The sequence below is a fragment of the Apis florea genome, unplaced genomic scaffold (genome assembly GCF_048593485.1).
Source record: "Apis florea isolate Af1SG1 unplaced genomic scaffold, ASM4859348v1 contig_2350_pilon, whole genome shotgun sequence".
NCBI classification, from domain to species: Eukaryota; Metazoa; Arthropoda; class Insecta; order Hymenoptera; family Apidae; genus Apis; species Apis florea.
The window spans coordinates 1,721,658-1,748,306 of NW_028256565.1; the positions used below are offsets into that span (position 1 = coordinate 1,721,658).

At 37.3% G+C, this 26,649-nt stretch overlaps 2 protein-coding genes, 2 long non-coding RNA genes and 1 other non-coding gene across 13 annotated transcripts in view; 4 read left to right on the top strand and 1 right to left on the bottom strand.

Moving 5' to 3' along the window:
* The window catches only part of nAChRa3 (nicotinic acetylcholine receptor alpha3 subunit), a 70,493-nt gene that overhangs the window by 13,978 nt on the left and 29,866 nt on the right, over positions 1–26,649 (bottom strand). For 3 of the 7 annotated variants that reach the window (XM_086905009.1, XM_086905004.1, XM_086905008.1), the window contains 3 exons: positions 6,026–6,143; positions 151–290; positions 16–60 (listed from right to left, as the gene is read on the bottom strand). In XM_086905009.1, the coding sequence (XP_086761135.1) occupies positions 16–60; positions 151–290; positions 6,026–6,077 (237 nt within the window). In that variant the 5' untranslated portion in view covers positions 6,078–6,143. Of the gene's footprint in view, positions 1–15; positions 61–150; positions 291–6,025; positions 6,144–7,209; positions 7,414–20,966; positions 21,158–26,649 lie in introns of those variants that run through there. The other 4 variants (XM_086905005.1, XM_086905007.1, XM_086905006.1 and 1 more) reach the window with 4 other exon arrangements.
* LOC147658095 (uncharacterized) lies at positions 996–3,353 on the top strand. Its single transcript, XR_015291215.1, has 2 exons — positions 996–1,455; positions 2,697–3,353. It is a non-coding gene; the product is annotated as an uncharacterized LOC147658095 (long non-coding RNA).
* LOC147658096 (uncharacterized) lies at positions 8,397–10,198 on the top strand. Its single transcript, XR_015291216.1, has 2 exons — positions 8,397–9,170; positions 9,767–10,198. It is a non-coding gene; the product is annotated as an uncharacterized LOC147658096 (long non-coding RNA).
* TRNAN-GUU (transfer RNA asparagine (anticodon GUU)) lies at positions 25,623–25,696 on the top strand. Its single transcript has one exon. It is a non-coding gene; the product is annotated as a tRNA-Asn (tRNA).
* Positions 26,409–26,649, top strand: part of LOC100866699 (dynein regulatory complex protein 9) — a 34,551-nt gene continuing 34,310 nt past the window's right edge. For 2 of the 3 annotated variants that reach the window (XR_015291214.1, XM_086905012.1), the window contains exon 1: positions 26,409–26,538. Coding sequence is in view for 1 of the 3 variants with exons in the window: in XM_086905012.1 (XP_086761138.1) it covers position 26,538 (1 nt within the window). In the remaining 2 variants the exon portion in view is untranslated. The remainder of the gene's footprint in view (positions 26,539–26,649) is intronic. The other variant, XM_086905013.1, reaches the window with a different exon arrangement.

The window sequence follows — 26,649 nt, forward strand, 5'->3', positions numbered from 1 at the left end:
CACGCGCACACACACCTGTTCTACCCAGAGGTTCGTTGTCATGATTTGATTTTTCAGATTCTGGAAAGAAAAACAGAAGACGAACGATCATTTTAATTTCTCTATCGCGGCTTTATCGTCTCTTTGCTCTTTGATTCTATTTTATCTTACTACGTCGATCAACTGCGAGAGTTTGAGCTTGATTTTAACGGTGAGGGCGTCTGTGACGTTGACCACTGGACGAACCAGCTTGTTGTAATTCGACAGGAGGTCGTCGTATAGCCGCTTCGCATCTGGATTTCCCGAGCATCCTGGAACAAAAACGCGATTACAATTGTATTAAATTTGATCGATATAATGAACAGCGATTTTCGAAGAAAAAACGGTTTTTAACGGCGAAGAGAGGCGAACAACAGCTCGTGAAACGAACCGAAACGCGTATAAACGTGAATCGCAATTGCTCGATACCCGAAACTACGAAAGTCACGCGATCTTTGAACCGAACATGTTGCTCCATCTATCATTCCCTCGCAATTTAACGCGTTTCGTCATAATAAATTCGGCGCGATATAGATATATCGTATTTTTGCCATACAATTTTTCATCGTCGATGGAAAAATCTCTCGTTTAATTTCAAAGTGCAAAACAGCGTGAAACAAACATGCGCGAACGAAATAATCACCAAATTATCACCATTTCCATAAACAATTTCCGCCGGTTCGGTTGTTGTCGTCGCGTACATTTATTCCAAATCATCAAAAGCTACTGTGATAAATAATTGAGAGAAACGCATCATCGTGTCATCCGTTTATCGCAATTTTTTCGATCAGGCGAATTAGCAATTCGAGATGATTTTGCATATGTGTATTAGGTGTGCAATTAAGTTCCTTCTTCTTTTTTTTCTACCATCATAACTTCTAACTGAATTCGAATTATTTTACCGTTTATGTGGCGCCATCTGAAAGAGCGATCTTTTGTTTTTAAGAAGAGCCGTGACGAGCGCTCTAAGAGTTTCCAGTCGTGTGGATTTCAACAATTTCGAGCAATATGGCGTGCGAGAAGCGTCATTCGCGTCACTCTGCTTATTTTTTGCGTTTCAGCTTAAGAAATCGGCTATCAAAGTTACTAAAATAGTTTGTGTGCGCCATTGAGAGAGAACGCTGCATCTTACGGAACGTGCAAAAAGTGGTACTAAATATTTAAAGCTAGAAATTTTAATTTGGAAGACGACGATCGTTCAGACGCACCGAGAAAGTTCGACAACGATAGAGGAATCGCTTGACAAAAATCCGATCGAGACGCGAGAAAAATCGGCAGAAAGATCGGAAATCACAAGAAAAGTATCTATCCGATTGAAACAATTGGATAATCTTGTACCCGATTTATGTAATAAAATCTTGAATTTGAAAAAAAAGGGGAAAGAATCTTATCCGCACATCTGATGTATCTCATAAAATCTCATTCACTCTTTGAACGGTCAGTACATCTTATAATGCTTTTTTATAATTTTCTTTTTTTATAATTTTCAATTTCATCGTTTTTATTAAATTATCGCTATTTAGTTTATCGTTTCTCTATCTCCGTATAAGCTTAAAATCGAAGAAAAAAATAATTTTGTCCATTTCTTCGAACCATTGTGCGTGTCGTCGACGATTCGCCTTTCGAGCGCAAAAGATTAAAATTCGTATCGTAAAAAAAAAGAAAAGGAGGAAGGAAGGATTCTTCGTTATCAATCGCCTTCGTTCAATGTTTCCAAATTAATTTTGTAATAGATTTCTCTGGCATCGCCCCCGGCAGAGATATTATTTATCGTTTCCGGACATTATATTATCGGTGTTTTACGAGGTTCCTGGAGCGGTACCAGGATGGTTCATAATACGCGTCAACGGGGGCAACCGTGGCTACAATTGCAGTTTTGAAGCTGTGCCAGAATATTTACGATACACCTTGCACAGGGGAGGGAAGGGATCGTCGATCTTTGTGATGATGCATTGTTTCGCAATGATCCTTCTTCGTCCGCGTCGGCAACAAGACAAGACGTGCTTTCTCAAATTACAAAATAAAATGTATACTTTACGTTTGAATTCAGCTACTCGCGTTTTTTTTTTATTTTTCTAACGGATGCTATTGTCCAAAACGATCCTATCTTTATTTATTTATTTATTTTTTGAAGTTTGATGAATGAGTTAAAAGAGGGAAGGTAAATAAAATCTTGAGAGGAAGAATATATCCATGAGTTGAATTGAAATGGTTTTCGAACAAAAATATCTCGAACGTGTATTTGAAAAATTGATACGATATCTCTTCACGAGAGAATCTTTTCACGCAGCGAAATAAATCTGAATATCCCCCCCCCCCTCTCTTTTTGCGCGTTTTGCATCTGTTGCAATTTGTACAAGCGAAAATTTGTAAAATTTAAACAATTTTTTCATAACTAAATTATTCATTCTCATTTATTCGTGAAAGTAAGCTTTAAACAGTGTATCTTAAAAAATTTTCAATAAAACATCTTATCATTCCTTTTCTTCAAAGATTCTAAAATAATATTGCCAACTTTGATCAAGATTATTTCACGTGGAACAAAGCGATAAATTCCTCTAAATATCTCCTTGTGCAATCCATTGCAAAATTTGTAACAAGCGAAAAATATGTAAAATTTAAACAATCTTTTCATAACTACGTTATTTTCATTTATTCCTATATTATACTCTTTTCAGAATTCTCTTAAAGAATCGAGGCAATATTGCCAAGTTTCGCCAAGATTACTTCACGTGGAACGAAGCGATAGATTCGCGAAATAATATATTCACGATGAGATTTCCATTGGAACGAAATTACGAGTTTCGACGATTCCAGCGGTGGTGGTACGGTGGATCAGAGATATTATGATAACCCGCAGCACGAACAGATGGCCATCGATTCGATCGCAATCTTTCGTGAGTAATCGGTTAACTAGCCGGAAATTACGTGCGCCTCGTACGTGCCTGACTTGGTTTTCGAGGGAGCGGATGCAAACCGCATGAATCGCGCGGCCCTGCATCCGCCGGCTTACACGAACGAATCCTACGTTTCAATTGTTCCTCCACGTTTCGTGAACCCCGTCGAGAATCAATTTTCAAGGAAGGAAACTTATACAAAATTTATATAAAGAAGGGAAACGATAAATGTTTGGTTTTACTTTAAGTTTTTTTTTTTTCCATGCTCGTTGTTGGTTCTCTTTTGATCGATCGGTTCTTTTAAACTCTATGAAAATAGATGGATAATGAAACTTCGAGGGAAATCTCTCTCTCTCTCTCTTTCTATCGATTGGACAAGTGGCAAGGAAACGTTTGTTATCGACAATGTAACGACGAATAAAAATTCGTTTTATCCGAGATAGATTTTTTGAGCAAGCGTTAATGGTATCAGACGGGACGATAGTCTTTTTTTTTTCTCCCCCCTTCCCCCTTCTGTTCGACGATTAAGTCGGAGAAAGAAGAATTGTGTTAGAACGGTGCCGAGCATTTTTGACTCGGGAGCACAAAGGCTGCGGTGGCTGACCAATTGGAAGAAAGGCTTTGTCAGTCGAAACTGATTACTCTTATTCCTCTTCTATTTCCTATCTAAAAATCCGTTTAATATACCCCAAAAAAGATATTCTGTTTGTCGATTACTTAATACTCCGAAATAAATAATAAAATTGTAAAATTTATCGAAATAATATATCGATATCGATTCTTGATAGAAAAAAGAAAATTTTACAAAAAAATACAAGAATATTATTCTTAAATCGAATAAAAAAAAAGACGATTCCATCCACTTAAGACGAAAATTAAACTTTTCTGATATTTCGGCTTATTTTATATAAAGTGATTTTCGACGGTTTTCCAACGTAAAAAAATTCGTAATAAACATTTTCTAGACAACAGTAAGTTTGTCCAAATATTTAAATTTAAAAGAATGAACGAAAGTTCATAGTGCTATTGGTGAATCGATCTAAAGACACATCTTTTTTAAAACTCTTAAAAAGCTCGCGAAAACACGAGAATTATCCACAAAAAGCTTCATCGTGTTTAATCATCGCGATCGGTAAAACAGACGAGAAAAAAGGAACGAGAGAAAAAGGCACGATATCGGTCGTCGAATCAACGTCCGTGAAATTGTTGCTACTTGGACAAGAGCAATAAGAACGAACCACTATATTACCAAAGCGATATTGCGTTTCGCGCGAGACGATTGCTCGATGAGCCGGACATATCGAGAAACATGGAGAAATATCGCGTGTGGCGGACGTTTAAAAGACACTCGGGCCGAGTATCCACTTATTCGGCTGTTTATTTCCCGGGAAAAAACGCGAGCAACTTTTCTAGTCGAGATTTTCAATGAGGCGGCGTTAACCCAAGTCGACGATGAAATCGATAAGAGACAAAGAAAAACGAGTTATCGATACGAAGTAGGTTTCTAATATTTTGTATCCTTGTTCAATAAAGAATACATATGTACGTATTATTGCTAATCTAACATTTAATTATTATTTATAATTTTTTCTTTTTATTGAAATAGAAATCCTTTTTAGTTCAATTAAATACGAATCGAAAAAATTAATTTAAATGACAAACAAACTATTAGAATTATATAAAAATAAATAGAATGAATCTGAAAAATCGTAGAAAAGAAAGTAACTTTATTTAAAAATAGTTTAAAATAGAAAAAATCATCTAAAGTCATCGATTAAAGAAACAAGAATAGCCAGTCCACAGAACGAATTTGAAAGAACGTGTTATACCTTTATGCATAGTTCGATAAGTAATACGAATCAACGAATCGTCAGACAAGTGTCCACCGAAGCCAAGTAGAATAAGGCTAAATAGAATACGATCGTGTTTATGAGGACAAGCATGCATAGGCAAGTACAGTGAAAACATGATCGCATTCCATTTTTCCATATCGAAAACAATCCAATTATGATTCTTCCTTATTGATTTCAATTACACGTATAACCTCTATCGACTATCATGAACAGAGCATCAATTCCCGCAAATGGTCAAACACCTGTACCACGGCCGTATTACAATACTGGTTCAACACGAACCGCATATTAAGTGCGGTATCAGGATCTATACAGGCGCTCGTTACACATTTGTGCGCATGCGCGCTAAGCCTCGCGGAAACTTCGAATCGGGCTTAATTCGTCTCGTAACTTTTTTCTTTCTTTCTCGTGCCTGCACATCGTTTCGAAATTACGGCCTGCCCCAGTTTCTCGTCGAACGTTAACTCTATTCGTAACGAACATGAAGAAACAGTCGACTCTAAAACTTCATTTTGGCGATATTGAATATATATATATATATCTATCGTTATCATTGTTAAGAAAATAAACGTCGCACACGTGTTCACATGTTTGGAAGTTTTAGAAACGAAGAGGATGTACGAGGAAACGGGTACGAGCGCGGATTTTTCTCGCGAAAGATAGAATTTAAATTCATCCCGTGATCCGGCCGAAAGTTTCGTTAACCACCACCAGAGGTGGAAAAAGGACTGGACGTTGATAGCCGCCATTGTAAACGCGCGTGAAGCATTTACATGTGAATGGAAGCCAAGTGAGAGTAGAGCTTGATGCATATGCAGCAAGCGTCGTATCTTATACGATAGTTATTCGTCGCCGGTTATATTTGGCTGCTTTATTGTCTAGAGATGATAGGCTTCGCGCCTTGCCGCGCTTTATACAATAGAATGGCGGACGCGATCGTGGCCTTGCCGAAATTGAACAAGGTAGATCTGAATTTTGAATCCTCGAATATTAAAATTTTTCGCATTTAAATTTTGAAATTTTATACGTTTTGTTTTAAATAGTTTGAAATATAATATCACGAATATTTGATATCTGAAGCTTAACGTTTAAAATTTCAATATATAAGACTTTAGAATTCGCGAGTCTACACGATTGGACGATCGGGGAAATTCCATAAATCGGGCGCCAACGTCCATTTTAACTTTGTCCACGGTGACATAATAGCCGCGAATACGGCAAGTACGTCTTATTGTCGGATAGATTTATTGAACATACCTGATATGAGCACCAACACTATCCACATGATCCCCACCAGGCTCTTCATCATGTCATTGTGTCACGTCCAACTCATTTCTTCTCGCCTTCGTGCTCTCCGGGCCCTTCAGTTCTAGCACTGAAACAGGTAGAGCCGTTGCTCGATTAAGTGGAACGATGCGGCTGGAATAAGCATTTACAATTAAAGTTGGAACACGTTCTCCCTCGATTTATAATCATTCGTCACGAGTTGAAGGAATGGAAGGATCGATAAAAAATCCAAGTTTTAATTTGGCAATTTTTTACAAAATATATATATATTATTTGATTCGAAACAAACCAATAATTCACGTTCATGGTGAAAATTGAAATTGAAATTGAAATTAATTCGAACGTATCATTTTTAATCTTGCGAACGAAGAAGATTAGATCAGTTAACAGGTTAAGCCGATGCTTTTAACGAGTATATCCTTTTTCCAATTTTCCTTCTAGGAATTTATGCCGGTCATAAGGCTCGTGATTACGTGATTTCGGATCCCCGGCCTGAAATTTTCGCGTCAGATCTCCCGTAAATCTCTCTTAGTTAGGCGGGCGGAAACGCGATGGCGTATCTCTTGAAATATCGTTGAATCTGCAACTCGGATACATAAGCAGCTTCTCATCCCCCCACCGACCCATTGCTAGGTTCTCAACCGTTCCACCGTTCGTTTCCAACGTCGAAACTTTAGAGAAACTCGAAAACTGGGGGAATCTGGATTTTCCTATATTTTTTGAATTCGGGAAGGAGAGAAGGGAAGACAATAAATGCGATGCATCCGTTTGAAACGTCGAGGAGAGGCCGCTTGATCGATTAATTTCTTCGAATATGGGCAAAATTTTAATTAGTCGAAATTAAGGAGAAAGTTACGTCGATAATTTTTGTTATTCGAAGCATCGAATAAAACACGTATTACGAAAGGATTGAAGTTGTAGAAAAGAATGGATCAATTATACGAATAAACGTTTCAACGTCATTTCAAACGAATTTACGCAATTAATTTTATTCGAAATTTTAGCTATTTTGAGGGAGATAAGCGTAACACTTTCGAGATTCATTTTCGAAAAATTTTTTAGAATATTTATCGAAGCATGCAATATTGTATTTGCCGTTAAAAAAGAAAAACACGAGAGGTACATTATTACCGCATTAACGATCATGAACGTACGAGATTTCTAGGTCATTAAGTCTCGAAATATTTCCAATATCATCCTCTCGAATTTCACAAAAAAGGGAAGGGAAGAGAAAGGAAAAAAAAGAACAGGTATCGGATTCTCAACGGCGATACAATTCGCAAGCGAATCGGTTCTCGCTCGATCCGTTTCGCAAACTGGCGTCGTATCGTTCCAGACCACGTGGACCGCAGAACTGTGGCTGATGCGTGCTATAGCGTGGCGCAAGATGGAGAGACTAGTGAATTTGTTGCCCGCTGTGGCGCTGCGTATGTATCTATATCTTTTTCTGTGTTGTGTACGTCCATTTCCACGGTAATCGAACGTATTTTCTTGCGTTGCCCGTCATCAATTAAACGCTGCTTGCAACCGAATTATCCGATGCGAATTCTTTGATAAATATTTTGCGAAGAATAGAACAGGAAAGAGATGGTACGAAAGAGATATTTTTGAACAAAAAATCAAACGATATTCTATATTCTAATTGATAATATTGAAAAGACCGACTTTCTAGATATTTTAAAAAAACTAGGTATCTTTTGTAAATTGGTTGTATCGAGATATTTTTTTTAAGAAACGAGACGATTTAATCAAGCGTTTAATCAGATTGAGATATAATTGACTATGTTAAAAAATTTTGCAATCGATCTTATTAAATTTCCTTTTCGTATTATTCCGTTTATCATTTATTATATTTTGTATATCAATTGTACAGTTTTGTTTTTCAGATGGAATTCTTGAACTGAAAAAAAAATGAAGAAAAATATTCAACTTTCGTAAATTTTTAAAAAAAAATTCATATTATGCTTGATACAACAATGACTTAGAACTGGATGCAAATGCATATAAGAAATGTTACTACAAAACAAATCTTGGATAGATTTTCCATCTTCGAGAACTTTACCATGTTTCTTCCATACCACCTCTCTTCTAATTCTTTATATAAAAAAAAAAAAAAAATGGAAAGGAATTTCAGTACAAGACTTCCCTACGAATAGGTACGAAACACGGACGAATCGTTCACGTACGTACGTTAAAAAGCACGAGAGGATAGATTTCATCTTCGCGTGCACATAATCGCGTTCTTTGATCTTCGTTTCGCGCGATAAACGTGAACGGCCGCGTTTCACTGCCCGAGAAACGTTTCTTTAATGCAGATATTGCGACCTTAATTTCTGTTAAGACATTCTTCCCCTGGTCTGAATATTATTTTCGGCTGCGAATTTCGCTACGGAGTTTGGACTTTTAATCAAGGATAATCTGGTGTAAAGAAAAACGGGGTGAAAAATGCGACTTGTATGTACGGATCCGCTCGTTTTGCTTAATCCTTTCGTTATGGGACACGATTATGCTTACGAGCTGTTAAGCTTTATGTTGAAAACTGGAATATTCCGTCCGACAAGAGCCATTCATGGTAATTGTTAGTCCAGGAACGATCCTTGTATGTATATATATATATATATATATATATATATATATATAACAAACTATCTAGTTGTGAAATAGGTCTAATATCACGTTTTAATACTTTCATAACCTCTATCTGCGAATATTCATTGTATCGTTAGAAAAATTTATAGCTTCTATCTATCATCAATAACGTGGAAATATTTTTCCATATTATCATTTAACTATGAAATTTCTAAATTAATACATGTATTATTCTTTACACAATTTTAAAACTTCTCAATATCACTTCGCAATATCATATTTAACGAAATTTTGTCAAGAAAATTGGCAAAATACGTGGAGAACGCAGACAGATGGCACGAGTAGTCCGTATAACGGCGTATAATTTCGCACGAGCAGTCTGGTTAAAAGGTTAAGGCTCTCATCACGCGTGAGTGACGAGACTGAAGTGAAGGTAGCAGATAATTAGCTCGTCTCGAGGCACGAGTGAGCGACTTCAGACAGAGACGTAGTTCGATCGATCGAAGCTCGCAGAAATAACTTTCAGGTTAGTGAGAGAAGTCGATGAGATGGCGACAACGCGATTTCGTTGAATGGATTCATCGTCTGAACACGATTCGATGACCGCATCGTGACAGGATTAAACCTTTGAAACGATAAACAGAAGATTATATAACTTTATTATTTATTTATCAAACAACGTGTTATTAAAATTAAAATTAACATTTATAAATTTAACAATAATAATTCGTCGTAAATCGATTAATTTTCCTCGATTTCCCAAAAATTATTTTTATTATCTATTTATTTTCTCGAACAAAGTGTTAAAATTAGAATAGTAAATTTAACAATTTGTCACGAATCGTTTTTTAATTTTCTAGTTATAAACAAGATAGAATGATATTCGTACACGGTCACGGACACGTCGATCGCGAATATTCGAGACCCATCGAGTTAAAAGCATTCCCCGTCCGCGCTATTAACTCGTTCACACAGCGATTCACAGATCCGATTCAAAACAGCGTCGTTGCACCTTTGTATCTCGTGGCGATGAATGCGTTTCAACGCCGAGGATCGCGAGCAACTTGTTGCTGAATAAATTCACCGGCTTGTGCTTCATTAATTTTAATACGCTTTTTGCAGGTCACATCGCCTTCGGATACAACTCTGTCCATTTTCATCGCTCTTTACCACTCGTTCATTGCCAGTTCGTGCTTCAACATTTTTCCGTTAACTAGTTTCATCTAGTTTCTCGATGCTTGCGGAAATCACTCGTATCTTTTTCGATTTCCTTTTTATCTAACTGGATCAATTCTCACTTGTATAAATGATGATCGGCTGTTACCGGTGGTAAATTAGATTAATTTCTGAAAATTGGCAAAGCTCTATTTCTCTACGCGAAGAAAAAGAAACTTACAATGGAATTTTTGAAATAATAGAGAGAGATTGTATATTTTAAAAAGATTAATAACAATTGCAGAAAGTAAATAAAATATTCCTTCAATTATTATTATATATATTGTATATCCACCATCAAACAAATTCTCTAATAAAATAAAGGATCAGTGATTCAAACTCGATCATTTATTGAACGACCCGAAATACCAATTGGTTAGTTATTCATCGATAAAGCCAAAACATTTGTGAATTTTATAATGCATCGAAGGAACGATTGTTAAATATATTGTTAAAGATAAAATCGAGCGAGATAGAAAAAAAAAAAAAAAAAGAAAAGGGACAAAAATCTCGAGAATAAACGAATAACCCCACGCGTTATACTCGTTAAAATCGCGAATTTTGCAGAATTTTCGGACTTTCTGTGTCAGATACTTGAAATTTTCGCGGAGCCAAGCGTATTTTAATACCTTCGATTCCCATTGAGCCATCCACCACTTCCTGGTGGTTTCATTGATAAGATCACGGAAACTTCTCGAATCTGATGAATTCGGCCGGGCAAAGGTTGGCACAATCTTCTCTCGGCCGGATTAAATTATTTGCGGTTGCAGATCGAATCGCCAATTTTATCGCTTCTGCATTGCATAAGATTTAGCGGTTTCTTGGAGCTTCTTCTTTCTGGAGGAATCGAAGGAAGGAGAACCTCTATCGCCTTTTTTTTTTTTTTTCGATTTCCAATTGTCTTCATACTCCTCTGTGCGAATTATTGTTTATCGAGAGAGAGATGTGTGTGTGTGTGTGTGTGTGTGTGTGTGTGTGTGTGTGTGTGTGTGTGTGTGTGTGTGTGTGTGTGTGTGTGTGTGTGTGTGTGTGTGTGTGTGTGTGTGTGTGTGTGTGTGTGTGAGAGAGAGAGAGAGAGAGAGAGAGAGAGAGAGAGAGAGAGAGAGAGAGAGAGAGAGAGAGAGAGAGAGAGTCAAAAGAAACATCAAATTTTTCTCGAATATAATATCGTTCGATCGCTATAGCTCGCTCAATTTGTACGACAATCGAGAAAACCGGTCGATAAGAGATCGGCCGATCTTCTTATCATCGGGACAGCCGATGATTTATTGCCCTAGTCCCAACTCCTTCATCCATCAGTGTCCGAGTAGAACGAAAAGAGAGAGGAGGGAAAGGGGAGGGGGAAAGAGAGAGAGAGAAAGAGAAAGAGCTATCGACCGCAACTTGTCGATACTCGGTTTAGTCGTCGTGATTACACAAGTTGGCGGGTCGGTAAGCGAACCGTGCTTTTTAGCCTCGGTTCGAATCTCTCGAAAATCTCGTGGTGAAAACACGAGGTGCCGGGTGAAAAACCTGTTATCGATCGTCATTTGGAACGCCGTAACAACGGCCAGGCTTCGAATGGAAAGATTCGCGGACTTTTTCCTTCTTCCTCCTTCTCCTCCTCCTCCTCTCATCCCTCGAGCAGAAATTTCAAGGGAAGAGTCGAGTGATCGATTTTGATGGAATGGATTTTTTTTTCTTTTTTTTTTGCCTTTTCTTCCACCGAGAATTTTAAAGTGAATTTTAAAACGAAGGAAAAACGGCGATCGATCTTCATCGATGCCTTCGTCGATTCGTATATATATATATATATATATATATATATACATGCTCGAGAAATGATTAAACGGCAAGAGATTTAATTAAAAAAGAGAACGAGATCCTCGAGAATCTATTTCACAACAAACGTTTACAAAAGGCAAGAACCAAAGACACACTCCAACCCGAGAACTCGTTAAATTTGTCCAATTCCTTCTTCGTCCGCCAATTTTCAGCCGATTACCTTTCCTCTCCTCTTCTCCCCCTCTTCTCCCCCGGGAGTAAAATCCAATTTTATGAAAACAAGTGGAAGATAAGTGGTCGATAAGACCGGTTCCACTGGAGGGAGGAGGGAGAGACCGAAGACCGATGCGAGGAAAATGGTAAAAATGAAGAGCGATATAAGAAGAGGAAGGGGAAGTTTACACTTTAGGTGAGGGAGAGATTTCGAATTTCGCGAAAGGCAAGGCGCGCGGAAACGGATGACAATTAACATCCACATGATTTCTCCCACTCGTTCGTTGAATTTCTTAAGCCAACTTGAAATCATTTTACGGACAAATTAACGTGTAAAACTTTTATATCTTACGTATCTTTACGTACAAAGAAAGAAAATTTGTCGAATATTAAAGTCTATATAAGTTGTTTCGTGCGATATTTTAATAATAAAGTAATTGCCAGGATGCATCCTCTGTTTGTCATTTTTCATCTTCTTATATCGCATTTCTATTTTCATCGCTATTCTTTTTCTGTCTATTGTCGATAGAACGAATAAAAATAATTTCGTTATTCAATAAAAACTCATCTTCACTCGAACTAATTTCATTGCACACGTATTCCACGTTTACAAAACTCGAAAAAACATTGAAAATAATATTTCTATCACCACTGAACTCGTCGGACTATTATTCCACGCTTATAAGATTACGTGCAGAGCTAAGGAATCTACTCGTGAAGCGATATTTTAAAAAAGTCGAATGTAAATAAACATCGTCGCCGTTCGAATCGCCGCGTCGAGCCGAGCGATGCCCTTGGAGTCACCTCTCGAGTTATTGCGTCGAGCCGAGTGGTGTAGCCTGAGAGTCATAAAGTTATAGCGCTTAATTTTCTCCGAAACGAATGGATATTTGTGTCCATTGTCTCGACCTATGATGGATACAGTTGCACGAATATCGCCTTTTCTCCAACGCTTCGAGAACGAAACTTCCTTATATACAATAAAATACAAAATTCGAATTTTTTCGAATTCGAGGGATAAAAAAGAATTCGAGAAGAAAACGATCCTGAGAGGATTGAAGATCCTCGAGACGAGGAAAAAAAAAAGAAGGAAGGAAACGACATCGCGATTGTCGAAGAAGGTGGCGCAAAACGAAGGGGGAGACAGCCGGAGGGGGGATTCTCTTTTATTCACGGATAATCGAATATGAACGAGGATGAGGAGGTGACGGAAGTGATATTCCGTGGGAATCGGCAAGTATCAGGCTGGAAAGGATCAATTCGACCGTCTGGTTTTCCTCGTGGAAAATTAAATATCCGCGTGCTCCTCCTCCTTAGAAACCCTCCTTAGAAATTTTCCTCGATTTACCCACCATCATTCGAATATAACGTATCGTCCGTCCATCCCCCCTCCATGGCTATCTCGAATATTCTTCGTTCCTCGACTTTCGATTCTTCGATGGAGAAGAATGATGGCTCGAAGAGGATCCTTTTCGATTTTTTCTATTCACCCAGTGGAATAAATTATTCTTACTTTCTTCGTTTTCGTGACTACTAGTTTTTTTTTTCTTTTTCTCTTCCTTTTGCAATTTAAGCTTGTTTTCGGTACGAATGAATAATGAAATACACGTAGGATCCAGAAAGGCAGGATCATGCATAATCTTTCCGGGATTATGCAGTTGGTTTATAAAAGTATTCTCGACCGCCCAAGTATTTCGTATTTCATATGTATACGCAAAGGAGAGGGAGAATTTTGTAAAATTTAACGATCCGTAACGATTTCGTTGGTAGATTTTTAGACGCGTCTTTTCAACGATTGTAAGAATTTGTTCAACTCTGTGAAGGGGAAATGCGGCGAGTTAAATGAAATTCGATTTCTTTCATCCGTCCAAGGAATATTTTCGAAGCTGGAGATAAAGTTTCTCTTTCTCTCTCTTCTCTCTCTCTCTCTCTCTCTCTCTCTCTCTCTCTCTCTCTCTCTCTCTCTCTGTGTGGAAAAACTACCTATTTTTCTGCTCTCGATGCCCCGTCTAATTTTCACCAAAGATAATATCCAATGCAATTATCGAGATTCTTGAAGAAAAGTTCCAGAGTTATTTTTTCAACGTCCTCTCCTCGCGCCGGAATTTCCACGATTTATCGAGGGGGAAGAGATGTTAGAAATCTTAACGACGAGTTACCACCAGTTTAGATCGCGAAACTCTGATACATTTGCATGAAAGCCGAGCTCTGTTATTAAGGGTCGTTATCGTTAACCCTTTGCTCTCCGCGAGATTGAACTCGCCATTTCGCAATTTCGAATGAAAGAAACGAGGCTCGAAGAAAATTATTCTTCTCCAACGGAAAAACTTTTAACAACAAATTGCTTGATGAAAATTTATATATATATATATATATATATATATTTGATTTATTTGGATAAATATGAAAAGATAAGATAAGATAAGAAAGTGAAATCCGATTTGTTTATAAAAATTCCACGCGTGAATTGAAGAAAAACTCGAAGAAACCGAGTTCTCTAAGCTATCTAAAAAATAAAAGTTACAGGATCGCTTTATCGAGTTTAACAACCGTCCCAGCTGAAAGACTCACGATCCAGGAATCCAGGACGGTAGAAAATGCGGTGGCATATTTCCAAGGGAAACGCGTTTCGATCCGACGTGAGCCACGCAGGATGCAAAAAATGATCGTTCGACGCGTAGCAACATAGTCGGCATCCAATGGCGTAGAAACTTCTTTTTCAACCGACGCGACAACGACGATTCTACTATACGAGAAAATCCTCTTCTTTTGCAGGCCCTTTTTCGCTCTTCCAAGGCATCTACGGCTCTCCACGCGGAAAGTGGAATTCTAGTGGCTGTTGATGATCCGAAAATCTGCAAAAAGACATCTTTTCTACGTTTTCCACTCCTCTTGTCGAAAACTTCTCTTCGAATTTCTTTTCTACTTTTCGCGTCGCCAAGAGTTTCCACCGGTCGGTCAGAGGAATTGAAAAATGAACTTCGATCCAGCGTCCATCTATTTATTCGCCCGTTTTATTTTATTTTTAGACGAACCCTCCTCTCCTCGATTCACGATTTTCCGTAAATTGAAAATTCGACATCGCGACAGATCCTTCGAATGGAAACACGTCGATAAGAAATCGACTCGTGGAACGAATCCTTTCGATCCTTCGACACGATCATTATAATCCCGATTATAATCGTGAGATGTGGAGGATTTTCGTTTCTTTTTTTTCCCCAAGGAAGTCAATTCCTTTCGTTTCCTTTGCTTCGTTTAGCTCGCCACTCGAAGAAAACGGAACGGTTTGTCAACATAAAGGGATAGGAGGATCTCGTTCGAGAGAATTGTTCGGGATGAGTTTGATCCCCCTAGCGAGGATTTTAGTCTACAGAGGACTTAAACGATTTTATTATACTATCGCAGAAGAAAGATAGACAAGGAAAATTATCTCTGATCCAATTTAATTGGTCTACAATTGAAAATAATAAAATACTTCACTCGTATTTCTCGTATCCTCTTTTGCAATATTTCGGCAAAATTCTTGCAAAATGAAAAAGAATGTTCGAAACGTTCCTTCCGAAAATTGAGAAGACGCGATTCTTTCTCTTCTTCTTTCTCTTAATTTTCGAAGCTTATCTCGCACGAGGCGAGATATGGGCGAAGATACGGGGGAAGGGAGCGGAGTTGGAAGGCATAAAAACACGGACGGTTGGAGGAAGGAGGAAGAAGGGAAAAGGTAAGGCAGGCAGGAACGAACGAACGAACGAACGAACGGTCGGTCGGTCGGTCGGTTCGCAAGTAGGTCGCATCTCACGGCTCAATATCACCGAATACTCTTTTGTGTCCTCTTCTAAATTGGGTTACGAGGGTGCCGCAGCCGTTAGCTGCTGGCTGCGGCTTCTTCTCGCATCGAGCCACCCAGAATTTCAATATGCCAATTTTTCCCTTACATTTTCCCCTGTGTGTGTACATTGCCCTTTCCCCCTCTCGCGAGCCGCGATTCCCTGAATACCTGATCGGAACGGATCTACCGCCTTGAAAAATCCTCCTCGTTCTCGAAACGTGAATCAAAGGGTATCTCTCGGTAATTCGCAAGCGAGGGATATTAATGTATATTCGTTGAGCACGTTTGACTTTAAACTCTTGAAACGGACGAATCGAAAATGTCGTGCAAGCAAATTATAACGAACAACAAGCGATATTTTTGTATATCAACTTTTTTAGATCTTGTAAATTGTATAAAAGTGGATATCTGTATATATACAGAGTAACTTTTCTATCTGTCTATTTCGATTAGATTTTTTCCAAAAACTTTCAACAATTAATAAATTTCACAATCGTATATTTAAGATATTCTTTCTATTCGAACTGTTTCCTTCCTAAAAACGAATACGTTAATCACGAAATACGTATATAAGATATATATATATATAACGAAAAATTATTATTACCTTTCCTATCCTAATACATTTCCCTCCCCGGCGAGGAGGAATTTCACGTTAATCCGCGAAACGGATTATTTATCACGTGACGCACGAATAAGAAAATTCTCCCTCTTTCATTTTGCAACGGTGGCGAAAAAGGTTGCAAAAAGGCCGAGGAGTAACGAATGATCACTCGGAGACACTCTCGTCAAAGATTCAGAGGGATCGCGGTACTTTATTTCGGGACGCGATACTTCGATCCGGCGAAACTCATTAAAATAAGATTCCACTTGACGGATAGAAGAAGGGACGGATAGAATGGAAGGGAGGATCGCGTGGAAGGGAGCAGCCGGAGTCAGCCTCCTCCTCCTCCCCTTCCCTCTCGTCCCCCATGTTGAAATTGAATTTGACGATGCGTCATGCTCGTGGAATTTCCGTGAGCGGGAATTAATTGGAAACGAATCGATCCGACTGCGAACGCCGACGTTTCTACCCAGTCTCCATATTTGCAAGTTAAAGTTCGCGCGACTAATTGTACACGGGGCGTTCTCCCTTCTCGATCCCTCCACCCCTCCACTCGTGCCAATCCGAAACTTGTCGGAAACCGAGTTTTCCGACGATCGAATTTCCCTCTTCGTATTCGTATGGTCGTGCGATCGGTCGATTCGACAGGGAGAAATTTTCGTCGAATCGACCGATGGTAATTTGGATGGTTTCTATGGTTTCAATCTGTGTCATAAAGAGGAAAAATACCATGTTAAATCCGTGGCTCACAAGGTAAACGATTTGAAGGAGGAGATTGTATTCGGAGGAATATCGTGATAATATATTACGCGATAATTCTTTCGTTCGATCGATTCTGATACGCGCGAGGTTATGGTGATTGATCGATTCGACAGGGAGAAATTTTCGTCGAAATGTTCGACCGATGGTAATTTGAATCGTTTCTGGTTTCAATCGTGTCTACGTGTCATAAAGGAAAATATCGCGTTAATTCCGTGGCTCGCGGGTCAACGAGTTGAAAAGAAGTTGAACGAAGATTGGAGATAACAACGCGTTCGAAAGATAACAACACTATCGAAAAAAATTCTTCCATTCGATCGATTCAACAGGGCGAAATGTTCGACCGATGGTAATTTGGATCGTAATCCTGGTTTCGATCGTGTCTATATGCCGTAAAGAAAAATATCGAGTTAATCCATTGGCTCACGAGTTAACGAAGCTGAACGAAGCAAGAGATTGCGTTCGAAAGATAACAATATCACGCGATAAAAATCCTTTCATTCGATCGATTCGACAGGGCGAAATGTTCGACCGATGGTAATTTGGATCGTAATCCTGGTTTCAATCCTGTCTATATGTCGTAAAGAAAAATTCATTGGCACACGAGTTAACGAAGCTAGACGAAGGAAGAGATTGCGTTCGAAAGATAACGATATTACGCGATAAAAATCCTTTCATTCGATCGATTCTTGTATGATCGATCGATTCGACAGGGCGAAATGTTCGACCGATGGTAATTCGGATCGTAATTCGATCTGGTGTGTATACGCCGTAAAGAAAAATAATATCGAGTTAACGAGTTGAAAAGAGGAAATTGTATTCAGAGCAAACCGTAATAATATTACCGCGACCGTTGAAAAACCGTTTCACTCTATATTTTACGAAGATGCGCACGCTTTCATTCGAGACACCTTTCATTTCTTTTTTCTTTTTTTTTTTTTTTCAACCCCCTGGCGATGTTTTTGTACGGTCCCGTGTATATATATCTCCCTTTTTGCATTTTCAACCTCCGCGGCCTCTGTTAACATGGATTTCAATTCCTTCGCATCTCGCCGGCCGTTCATTCAACGTACTTAGGGAAAAGGGAAAATATAAGTAGGTATTCGCGTTATTCGAGAAGACTCTTCCGTCAACTCGAACGTTTCTTTCGATATTCTTTCGCATAACGATATAATGCAGGACGAAGGCGACATCTTTCGAGTAATGCGTCGTCGCCAAGGTTGAAAGCGGAACGCATTGTTCGAGACGGATCTGAACGTTGAGAGAGTGAAGACGCGTTGTGGTGGTGTGAAAGGCGTTTAACTGGTTTGAATCGTCGAACCAGTACCGAACATTATTAAAACAAATGAAACAAAAATTTTTCGGAGAACGTAAATCTCCTGCTCGTGTGCGCGGAATAGAGAGATTAAAAATGTACGAGTATCTGAATATACACGTATATATATATATATTTTTAAAAAAGTAAAATAAATTTCAACAAGACCGAGTAAAAATGATTTAAATTCATCCGTTCGTTCGTATAGAAAGAGAATGATAACGTGATATTTGAAGAAACGTATAAATAAAAATATTCCCTATTCTTTCGTAAATAAATATATTTTCACGAAAAACAAATGTACGGATACTCGAATGTACGAAGGGTGTATTTTCAGGATGTATCTATTTATTTATCGTATCCAATAATATTACATCCCCATCAAACGGATGATAACAAAAATTATAACAAAATAAAATTAGAAGGTTCACAATTATAACGAGACGAGCGATTAATTGTTATTACGAAGAGAATGAAATATTATGCAGAGAGAACGAGTGAAAATTCGGTAGTAAGATGCGGAAAACCGAAGAATATAGTCGAGCAGGAGCGAGAGGAAGGTCGCTGCGGTTGGAACACGCTGCGAGGCATGCACGAGAAGAAAAACGAGTTTTTCGCCGTCCCGACCGAGCACTTTTCTCGTTTATAACAATAAGAGAGGCGTTAGAGTCCTCGAAACTTGCGACTCGTTCGCGAGCAGAAAATCTACCACCGTGCGCTTTTGTCACCGTATCGCGATGCACTCTTAACCGACGTTAAAAAAAATATATTCCACTTTTGTTTCCTTTATTTCGTTTGTATTCTTTACACTTCGAAAAAAGAAAGAAAAAAAAAAAAAAAAAAAAAAAAAATACTGTATCTACGCAAGAGAGAAGATTTTCAAAACTCTTTTTTTTTTCTTCTCAATGAGAATTATGGATTAAAATTTATAAAAGTTTTTTACGTTTAAAACACGCATGCTCTCGACCACCGAATTCTCTAGATACGTTAATAATTGATCGAGAAAATACGAGTACCAAATATAAAATGGAAATATAACGTCGTGAATAATTTAAATCTCCAGCCCTGTTCGACTCTTTTCCCAACCGAGATTATTGCGTACGATACGCCATGAAATATTCGCTAAAAAAATTCCCCTTCGTCTTCGAAACAGTCGGCACAGATATCAGAAACTGCATTAAGAAACTGCGACCTTTCCCCGGTTTTCTCAAGGGATGGAAAAATAAAGAAGGCGAATAAATGTTAACGAGCAACCTGTCGTACAGTTGCCAGACGAGTTTCGAACACGCGCATTATCCAAAGTTCAAAGAAGATCCCTTCCTTCATCGCGAAAAAAGCACGCATCCATATTTCCCACGTTGCATTATTCCTTCGTCATGGTAAATGGATTTTCACCTCTTACCGGAGATAAGGATTTCATATCAAATATTTACAATGATAAGACGAAGTTCGGGTCGCACGCGTCACGTTCAACTGACAATAGGACGAGAAGCTTAGAAACTTCCAATCGTGTAACAAATGCACCATCAAATCTCGTTTTCTCCCACCTCGAATCGATACTTCCGATGTTTTCTCAATAATAAAGAATCGAAAGAATAAATTTTCGAATATGCAATTCAATATCCTATATTTATAAATAATTTTAAGTAGAATAACGATTTAATAATTCGAATTAATTGAATGAGATAGAATAATTCTTATTTCTATCGATTATAAAAAAAATGTGCGAGGTAAAGAAAAATCGATAATTTCCGAGAGTAAATATCCGAGAACCTAACCTAACCGTCGTTCGAATCCAATTTTCGAACTAATAAACGATGATATCCCAGCAAATTTCAATTGTAAAACTCGGTATCATGGTAATCAAAAGGAAAAATAAATTTACATGTGGGTGAAAATAATCCAACGAGGAATGTAAACGATCCGTATAATCGCGATGAAACGTACAACGAGTGGTGTCGCCCCCGTAGTCGCGGGAAAGGTCATTCATTCCGCGAGGATTACTTCATTCCTCGACTTTCGAGGCGCACACGACGAATTCCATGACGTTCCGTGTCCGTTCAATTGAAAATCCCAATAGATCCGTGGCTCCCATCGACACCGAGAACGTATTCGAAGATCTTCCCCCTTAACCTATTCCTTGCCCCGTCCCAGTCTCCATGATTCCGCCCTGGAATCCGAAGGCCATTCTGAACATGCACACACGTGCATCTATGCCTCGATCCAATAAACGAGCACCCAGTCAATTGTGTATGTTAAAATATTCCGCGTGCCCAGCTTTCATAGACAAGGATAAGGATAAAAGCAAATAGTCGGTTTGACATGTGGCAAATGAATTCTATATTTGACACTTTTCTGAACTGATTATTAAAAAGATATGTTTTCAATAAAAATTATGGATGTTTATTATTTCAATCGTATATCTTATAATTAATCGTTAACACCATTATTGTTAAATATTAAAGAGATGTTTAAAATCTCGAAAACTTTCGAAGTACAAAAGGTTTCAAATTCTCAAAATAAAAAATAAATTGTATCTTAATTTTCATAACAACGAAAAGCCTTATTATATAAATAATAACAATAATCAATTCAAATTCCGTTTGAAAAATAACAAAAGACTTACCTAACCTTCATCAATTTCTTTACTCTGGACATTTTCGAATATTTCTAGAATTTTTCTTCTCTTCACAAACATTGTATAATTTCTTCCATCAGTCTGTACTCTATTTTCATAAATTCAATAGAACATCGTCAATTTCCACAACTATCCACAAATATCGCAACGAACACAATAATTCACTCGTTTCGCGTCACGTGACGCACGCTCTCCTTCGAAACACGTTACATCGTTACGTCGTATTCAACCGCCTTTGCAGTGCTACCAATACCAGAACAAAAGAATTATTAATTGGCAATTGATACGGTTCGTTCGTTCGTTCGCAACTTGATCGACGAGAACCAATTGCTCGTGGAGAACGGCCCTGACAGATCCAGGAAATTTGCCAAACGTTCAGGAATCGGCAAGCTGTGACTGGGGAAAGTGACGAATGCCAAGCAAATGGTGTCGCCGGCGACGTTTAATTGAACGATATTTGCCGAACGCGTGTAATCACCTGTTGCACCGATAGGAGGCGCGCGCGCTAATAGTCACTAGACGAAATAAATTTTCATCAGATGGAAAGAAGGTTATGTTTGTGTTTGTGAGACGAATTCCAAATCGCGGAGAGAAATGTACAATGCGATGTTCATGGTACGAAAGACGAGAATTAACTGATTTCGTGGCTTGACATTGCAGAAGTCGATAACATCGGTGTCGTTCGATTGAATATTAACGGAGAAAATTTATTCGATCGCGTGACTCGTTCACGGAATAATAGGAGAAGTAAACAACGTATTTTAAAGTATATCTAATTTGACTATTCATTAAAGTATATTCAATTTATTTTTCTAGCACAATAGTATTTTCATGCTTTGAATTAATTTTTTTCTTTAATTTATAACCGTCAATTTTATAACTATCTCAGTCCTACCACTTGTTGAGAGATTCTTCAAAATTAAAGAAGACTAAATTTCTGGAAACAATTCGCAATTCCAATTGAGAAAAAGGCGTGGTGGACAAGAGTGGATGGGTTAAAGCACTGTTTCTGTGTTTCTAGAGTAGACATTAAAGGGAGTATTTCTTAATTAGCGGCTCGCCTCGAAAAACGAGGTGTCTCGAGCCAAGTCAGCCGCTCCCTCGATGCGCCAAGCCCTTTACCATCTTCTCGTAGATCACGATTTGCTTTAAGTGCTCAAGTTCTTTAAGGTCGATGGTAAGGGGCGAGAAGCTCGTTCGAACTCGTTGCTACCTGTTCATGTTAATCGCGTGATTTACGATCCTGATGAAAACACAAAGAGCCTATATATACATAATATTCTTAAACAATACAATGAAACGAAAAATAAGTGAATAAGGAATTAAATATAAAATTATCAAGAAGAAGCTTTTCTTTTTTTTTTTTTTTTTTTTTAATCAAAAATATTAATATTATAGCTTTCTGACGTAAAAAAATGTCGAATGATCAACATTTCATTTATTCACGCGAAATCAAGTTTATCGTTTATCAAATTTTCGATAGCATTCGAAGTAAGATATTCAGCTGTCTGGAGGAACCGAGTATTTAACCGAGCTCGGTTCTAAATGGTTCTGATCAGAATTCCTGTATCAAGTAAACGAATCAAATACCACGAGTAAATGTATTAAGATAGCGGTCCACTAACCAAGTAAACGGAGATACATTTACCGGTCATCAGGAAATAAATTGCTCGGGTTACGGAAATTGCGAGATTCCTAGTCTTCTCGGCATAACGTGTACCATCGAACCAGAAGACAGAATCCACCGGTTGCTAAGAAACAATTTTCTTGATAAATAAAACTGTATTTCGCGTGTCAGGAAATCGTGTGCAGTTTCACTTGAACTTGTATTTTTACTTATATCGGTGATCAAGTCGAACACGGCACTCGATCAAATAAATATTTATACATTAGAAGTAAGAATAAAAATTTGACGAACAAATCGTTATACACATATGGTGGGGACGAAAATATTATTATCGATAAAAGAAGACACGAATTTCAAACATCGACGGAGAATCAACGAATTGAAATCGATAAAAGAATGGGTTAAAACGGACACGATAATGAAAATCCATCCTTTCAATATCTCTCTGGATGGATATCGATGGAGGGAAAGTATACAGAGGGGAGGGGAGAGAGAAAGAGAGAGAAAACTGCCGGGAGAAACGACGGAGTCGTGTCAGGGCGGAAAATGGAATGCAGCAGCTTTGTATTCAATTGTTTCGTCTGAATTTGTTTCCGACAAAAAAAAAAAAAAAAAAAAAAAAAGTTACTTCGCCGAACTCGTTGAAAAAGCAAAAACTAAAAGAAAGAAAGTAAAACTTCCAATTATAACGATAATTTTTAGAAAAAAAGGAGAGGATATAAATTTAATAGGATTAAAAAATATGAAGAAAGAAAAAAAAAAGATATCGAAAATCAAAGTGTAATTATGGGAACTCGTACTTCCGCATGGCGTGCAGCAACGCGGGGTGGTATCGACTTCCGGTTGTTTCGTTTCCTCTTTCGAGTCTCGTTTTCTCTCTCTTCCCCCCCCTCCCTCTCTCCTCCTATCATTCCATTTTCGGCCTCATGGGTCGTCGATTGCTCGGCAACAATTTTGCATATCGAGCGGTGCAGGCTATTATTTGAGCGTCGACACCGAAAAGCTCGTTTTTCCAGACTCTCAATGATGGACAATCGATCAGCAGCCGCGAATCGTCGATGCGACGAACCGTGAAACTTCCTTTCATAAACACTCGTTATTCTTTTCGCTCTTCTCGTTACACGGAACAGGATTCTCTCCTCTTTTTTTTTTTTCTCTTTCGTTTAATTTTTTTCGAGCGTCGATTTTTTTCTCAAATTAAAATTATTCGACTCGAATGTTTTTTCCGGCAATTTGTTTTTGAAATTCATTTTTCGATTTATTTACATCATCAAAGAAATTTCTGATAATAATAAATTCAATGATGATTATAATATATATATGTACCATTCTCGAGGGACGAGGAAGAAACAATAGATAAGAATCTGGAGGGGGGGGAAGGAGGGAGTTGTCCTCGAGAGGATTTGGTGGTTGAAAAGAGGGAAGGGGGGGGGGGAAGTGCGCGCGATGTCGGTGTGCATTTTTTTTTTTTTTTTTTTTTTTTTTCAGTCGAATACTCGGAGTTAACAATAAGGTCGTGCTGACGTGGAGATAAGGAGGCCCCGATTGGGTAGAGATCGCGTGCTCGACAGAATACGGGGCCACGAAACGTAATGTTATCGGGGGCCGCGCACACAGCTGCACTAAATTTTTTTTCGCCGACAGTTCTACTTTTCGAACGATAACTTCGTGGCCCCCCTCCAGGCGTTCAACCCGATGCCCTTATTAAAACAATAAAATCGCACGATATTCGTGCAAATTAAATATAGCATAAATTATAATCATTTTTAAATCGTAAAATATTCGATATTTATATTTTTGTGCAAAAAAAAAAAAAAAAAGTGATCGTTATGGATGATATGAATTCACGTAACAATTTCTCTCTCTCTCGCTTTCTCGCTCTTTTTAACGCGAATATTCTCTGTTCATAAAGATTTTTAGAGTTTTACGTTCGTTTTTTATTATTTATTGTTATAACGTGGCGGATATGGTAATGCTATAAAGCGTGGGTCAAAGGTTGTACAAGTTGGTCGTTATCGAACAGCAATTTCCCCGATTCTAATATGGCCACTTCCTGCTTGGTAAATGTGTTATTAATGAATTTATTAAGGTTATTGAATTTGCAGGTGAAATTTATGCACGTACCGAATGATTCCATCATCAATTGTACACGATCAAATCCATGCACTTATTAATATACATATACGTATCCCTATTAAAATCAAAAGCTTCAATATGATAATTTGCATATTCCAATAATTTTCTCCCGAAGATTCGATGAAAATATAATTATTGACAATTAGTTAATGCGCGTGTTCAAACATGCGAGTAATCTTAAAATGGAGGAAATTAAGAAATAAATATTTTACGATAAAATATTGTCTTAAGAAGTAGAAAGAAAGAATCTGTATTATTTGTGTATAATTAAAAAATTTCAAGTGTTAATTTATATATTCCTCATAAAATATTTTCGAATTTAACGAAGCGAAGAAGAACGAATTACACAGAGAGAAAAGAAATTGTCCAGAAGTAATCTCTTGATGGATTTTCTGATTACATAAATGTTTCACGTGGCAAAACACTCGCGAAGCTGCATACTTGTGTATTTGTGTAATATTCTCGATAATTCCTCCCAACGATTTCCTTCCGGCCACCTTTTGTTCCATCCCTTCGCATTAGAAAACGTTTCCGCTTATTTCATTTAAAGAGGAATAAGTAATATAGGAAAATAAAAATAATTGGCCATTTTATCAAATACAATCGTTATTTTTTAGAATTAAAACAAGAAGAAACTTTTGTTATTATTCGTCATAGAAGATATTCGTAATATAAATAGCACAGTTAAGTCAAAAATCGATTGAATTCTGATGAATCATTTAATAGAACGCGATAAATTCGATAAAATAATGATGCTGTAAGAATTTCAAAAGAAGTATTAAATAAATGATTATGTGTTTTGTGCAAATATCAAATTAAAGTTGGAGTACAAAAAAAATGCTTGGACGTATGAATGGACATTGAACTCGAAAATACCAACAGCCTCCGTGGCGCAATCGGTTAGCGCGTTCGGCTGTTAACCGAAAGGTTGGTGGTTCGAGCCCACCCGGGGGCGGTTTAATTTTATTTTTTTTTTTTTACTTATTATCTTAAATAATTTAAATATTATAACATGTTCTTCCAATTAAACATCAAACAATACAATTATTCTTATTTATTATAAATTAATTTTAACAGATTCTTATTCGATGTGCAGATATATATCTAAATATTGTATATTATAGCATAGTAAAATGGAAAAGAGAATAATAGAGTTTTATAAATTTTTTTTTTTTTTTTTGTATTGGCATATTATATGAATTTTACTTGAATGTTTAATTATATTCATATTCAAAAATTTTGTTATACGATTTATAAAGGCAAACTTCACGTCGCAAATTTTGAAAAAAAATATCAAAACAAACAATTGAAAGTTTAAAAAAATAATAATAAGTAATGAACAAAAAATATTTTAGCTTTTTATTTAAATATAAGTTGTTCATCAAAAAATGAAATTATTTAACTGCTATAATATTATTTATAGCATTTTTTCACGATTAAAAAATGAAAATTTTTAATAGCATTAGTATCTATACATCCGTTAAAATAGTTCTCTTACCATCCACTAGATGTCCACGAGGAGCTAACTGTTCTCGCGTATGAAGTTAAATGGCCGAAGTAATATCTTGAACGGGAAAACTACACTCGATAGTCATTCAGTAGGAGTACTACTGATCGATTTAGCAGATGATGATTGTCGGAGATGATTCCTGATTAAACTCCACTCCCTGGCTTCCATTTTGCAACGACGGTTGTCAGTGGAATTTTCTGATGCTAAATCACTATTTTTTTTTTTCCATTCTGCTCTATATACAATTAACAATAAATAATAGATTATAAAAAAAAAAATAAGATAAAGTAAGCATGAATATCGTACACAAAACGATTTTAAAAAACTACTTTTAGTTTTATTATATATTGCAGTTTATTTGTTTAAATAAGATTATTAATTAGAATATGTATTAAATA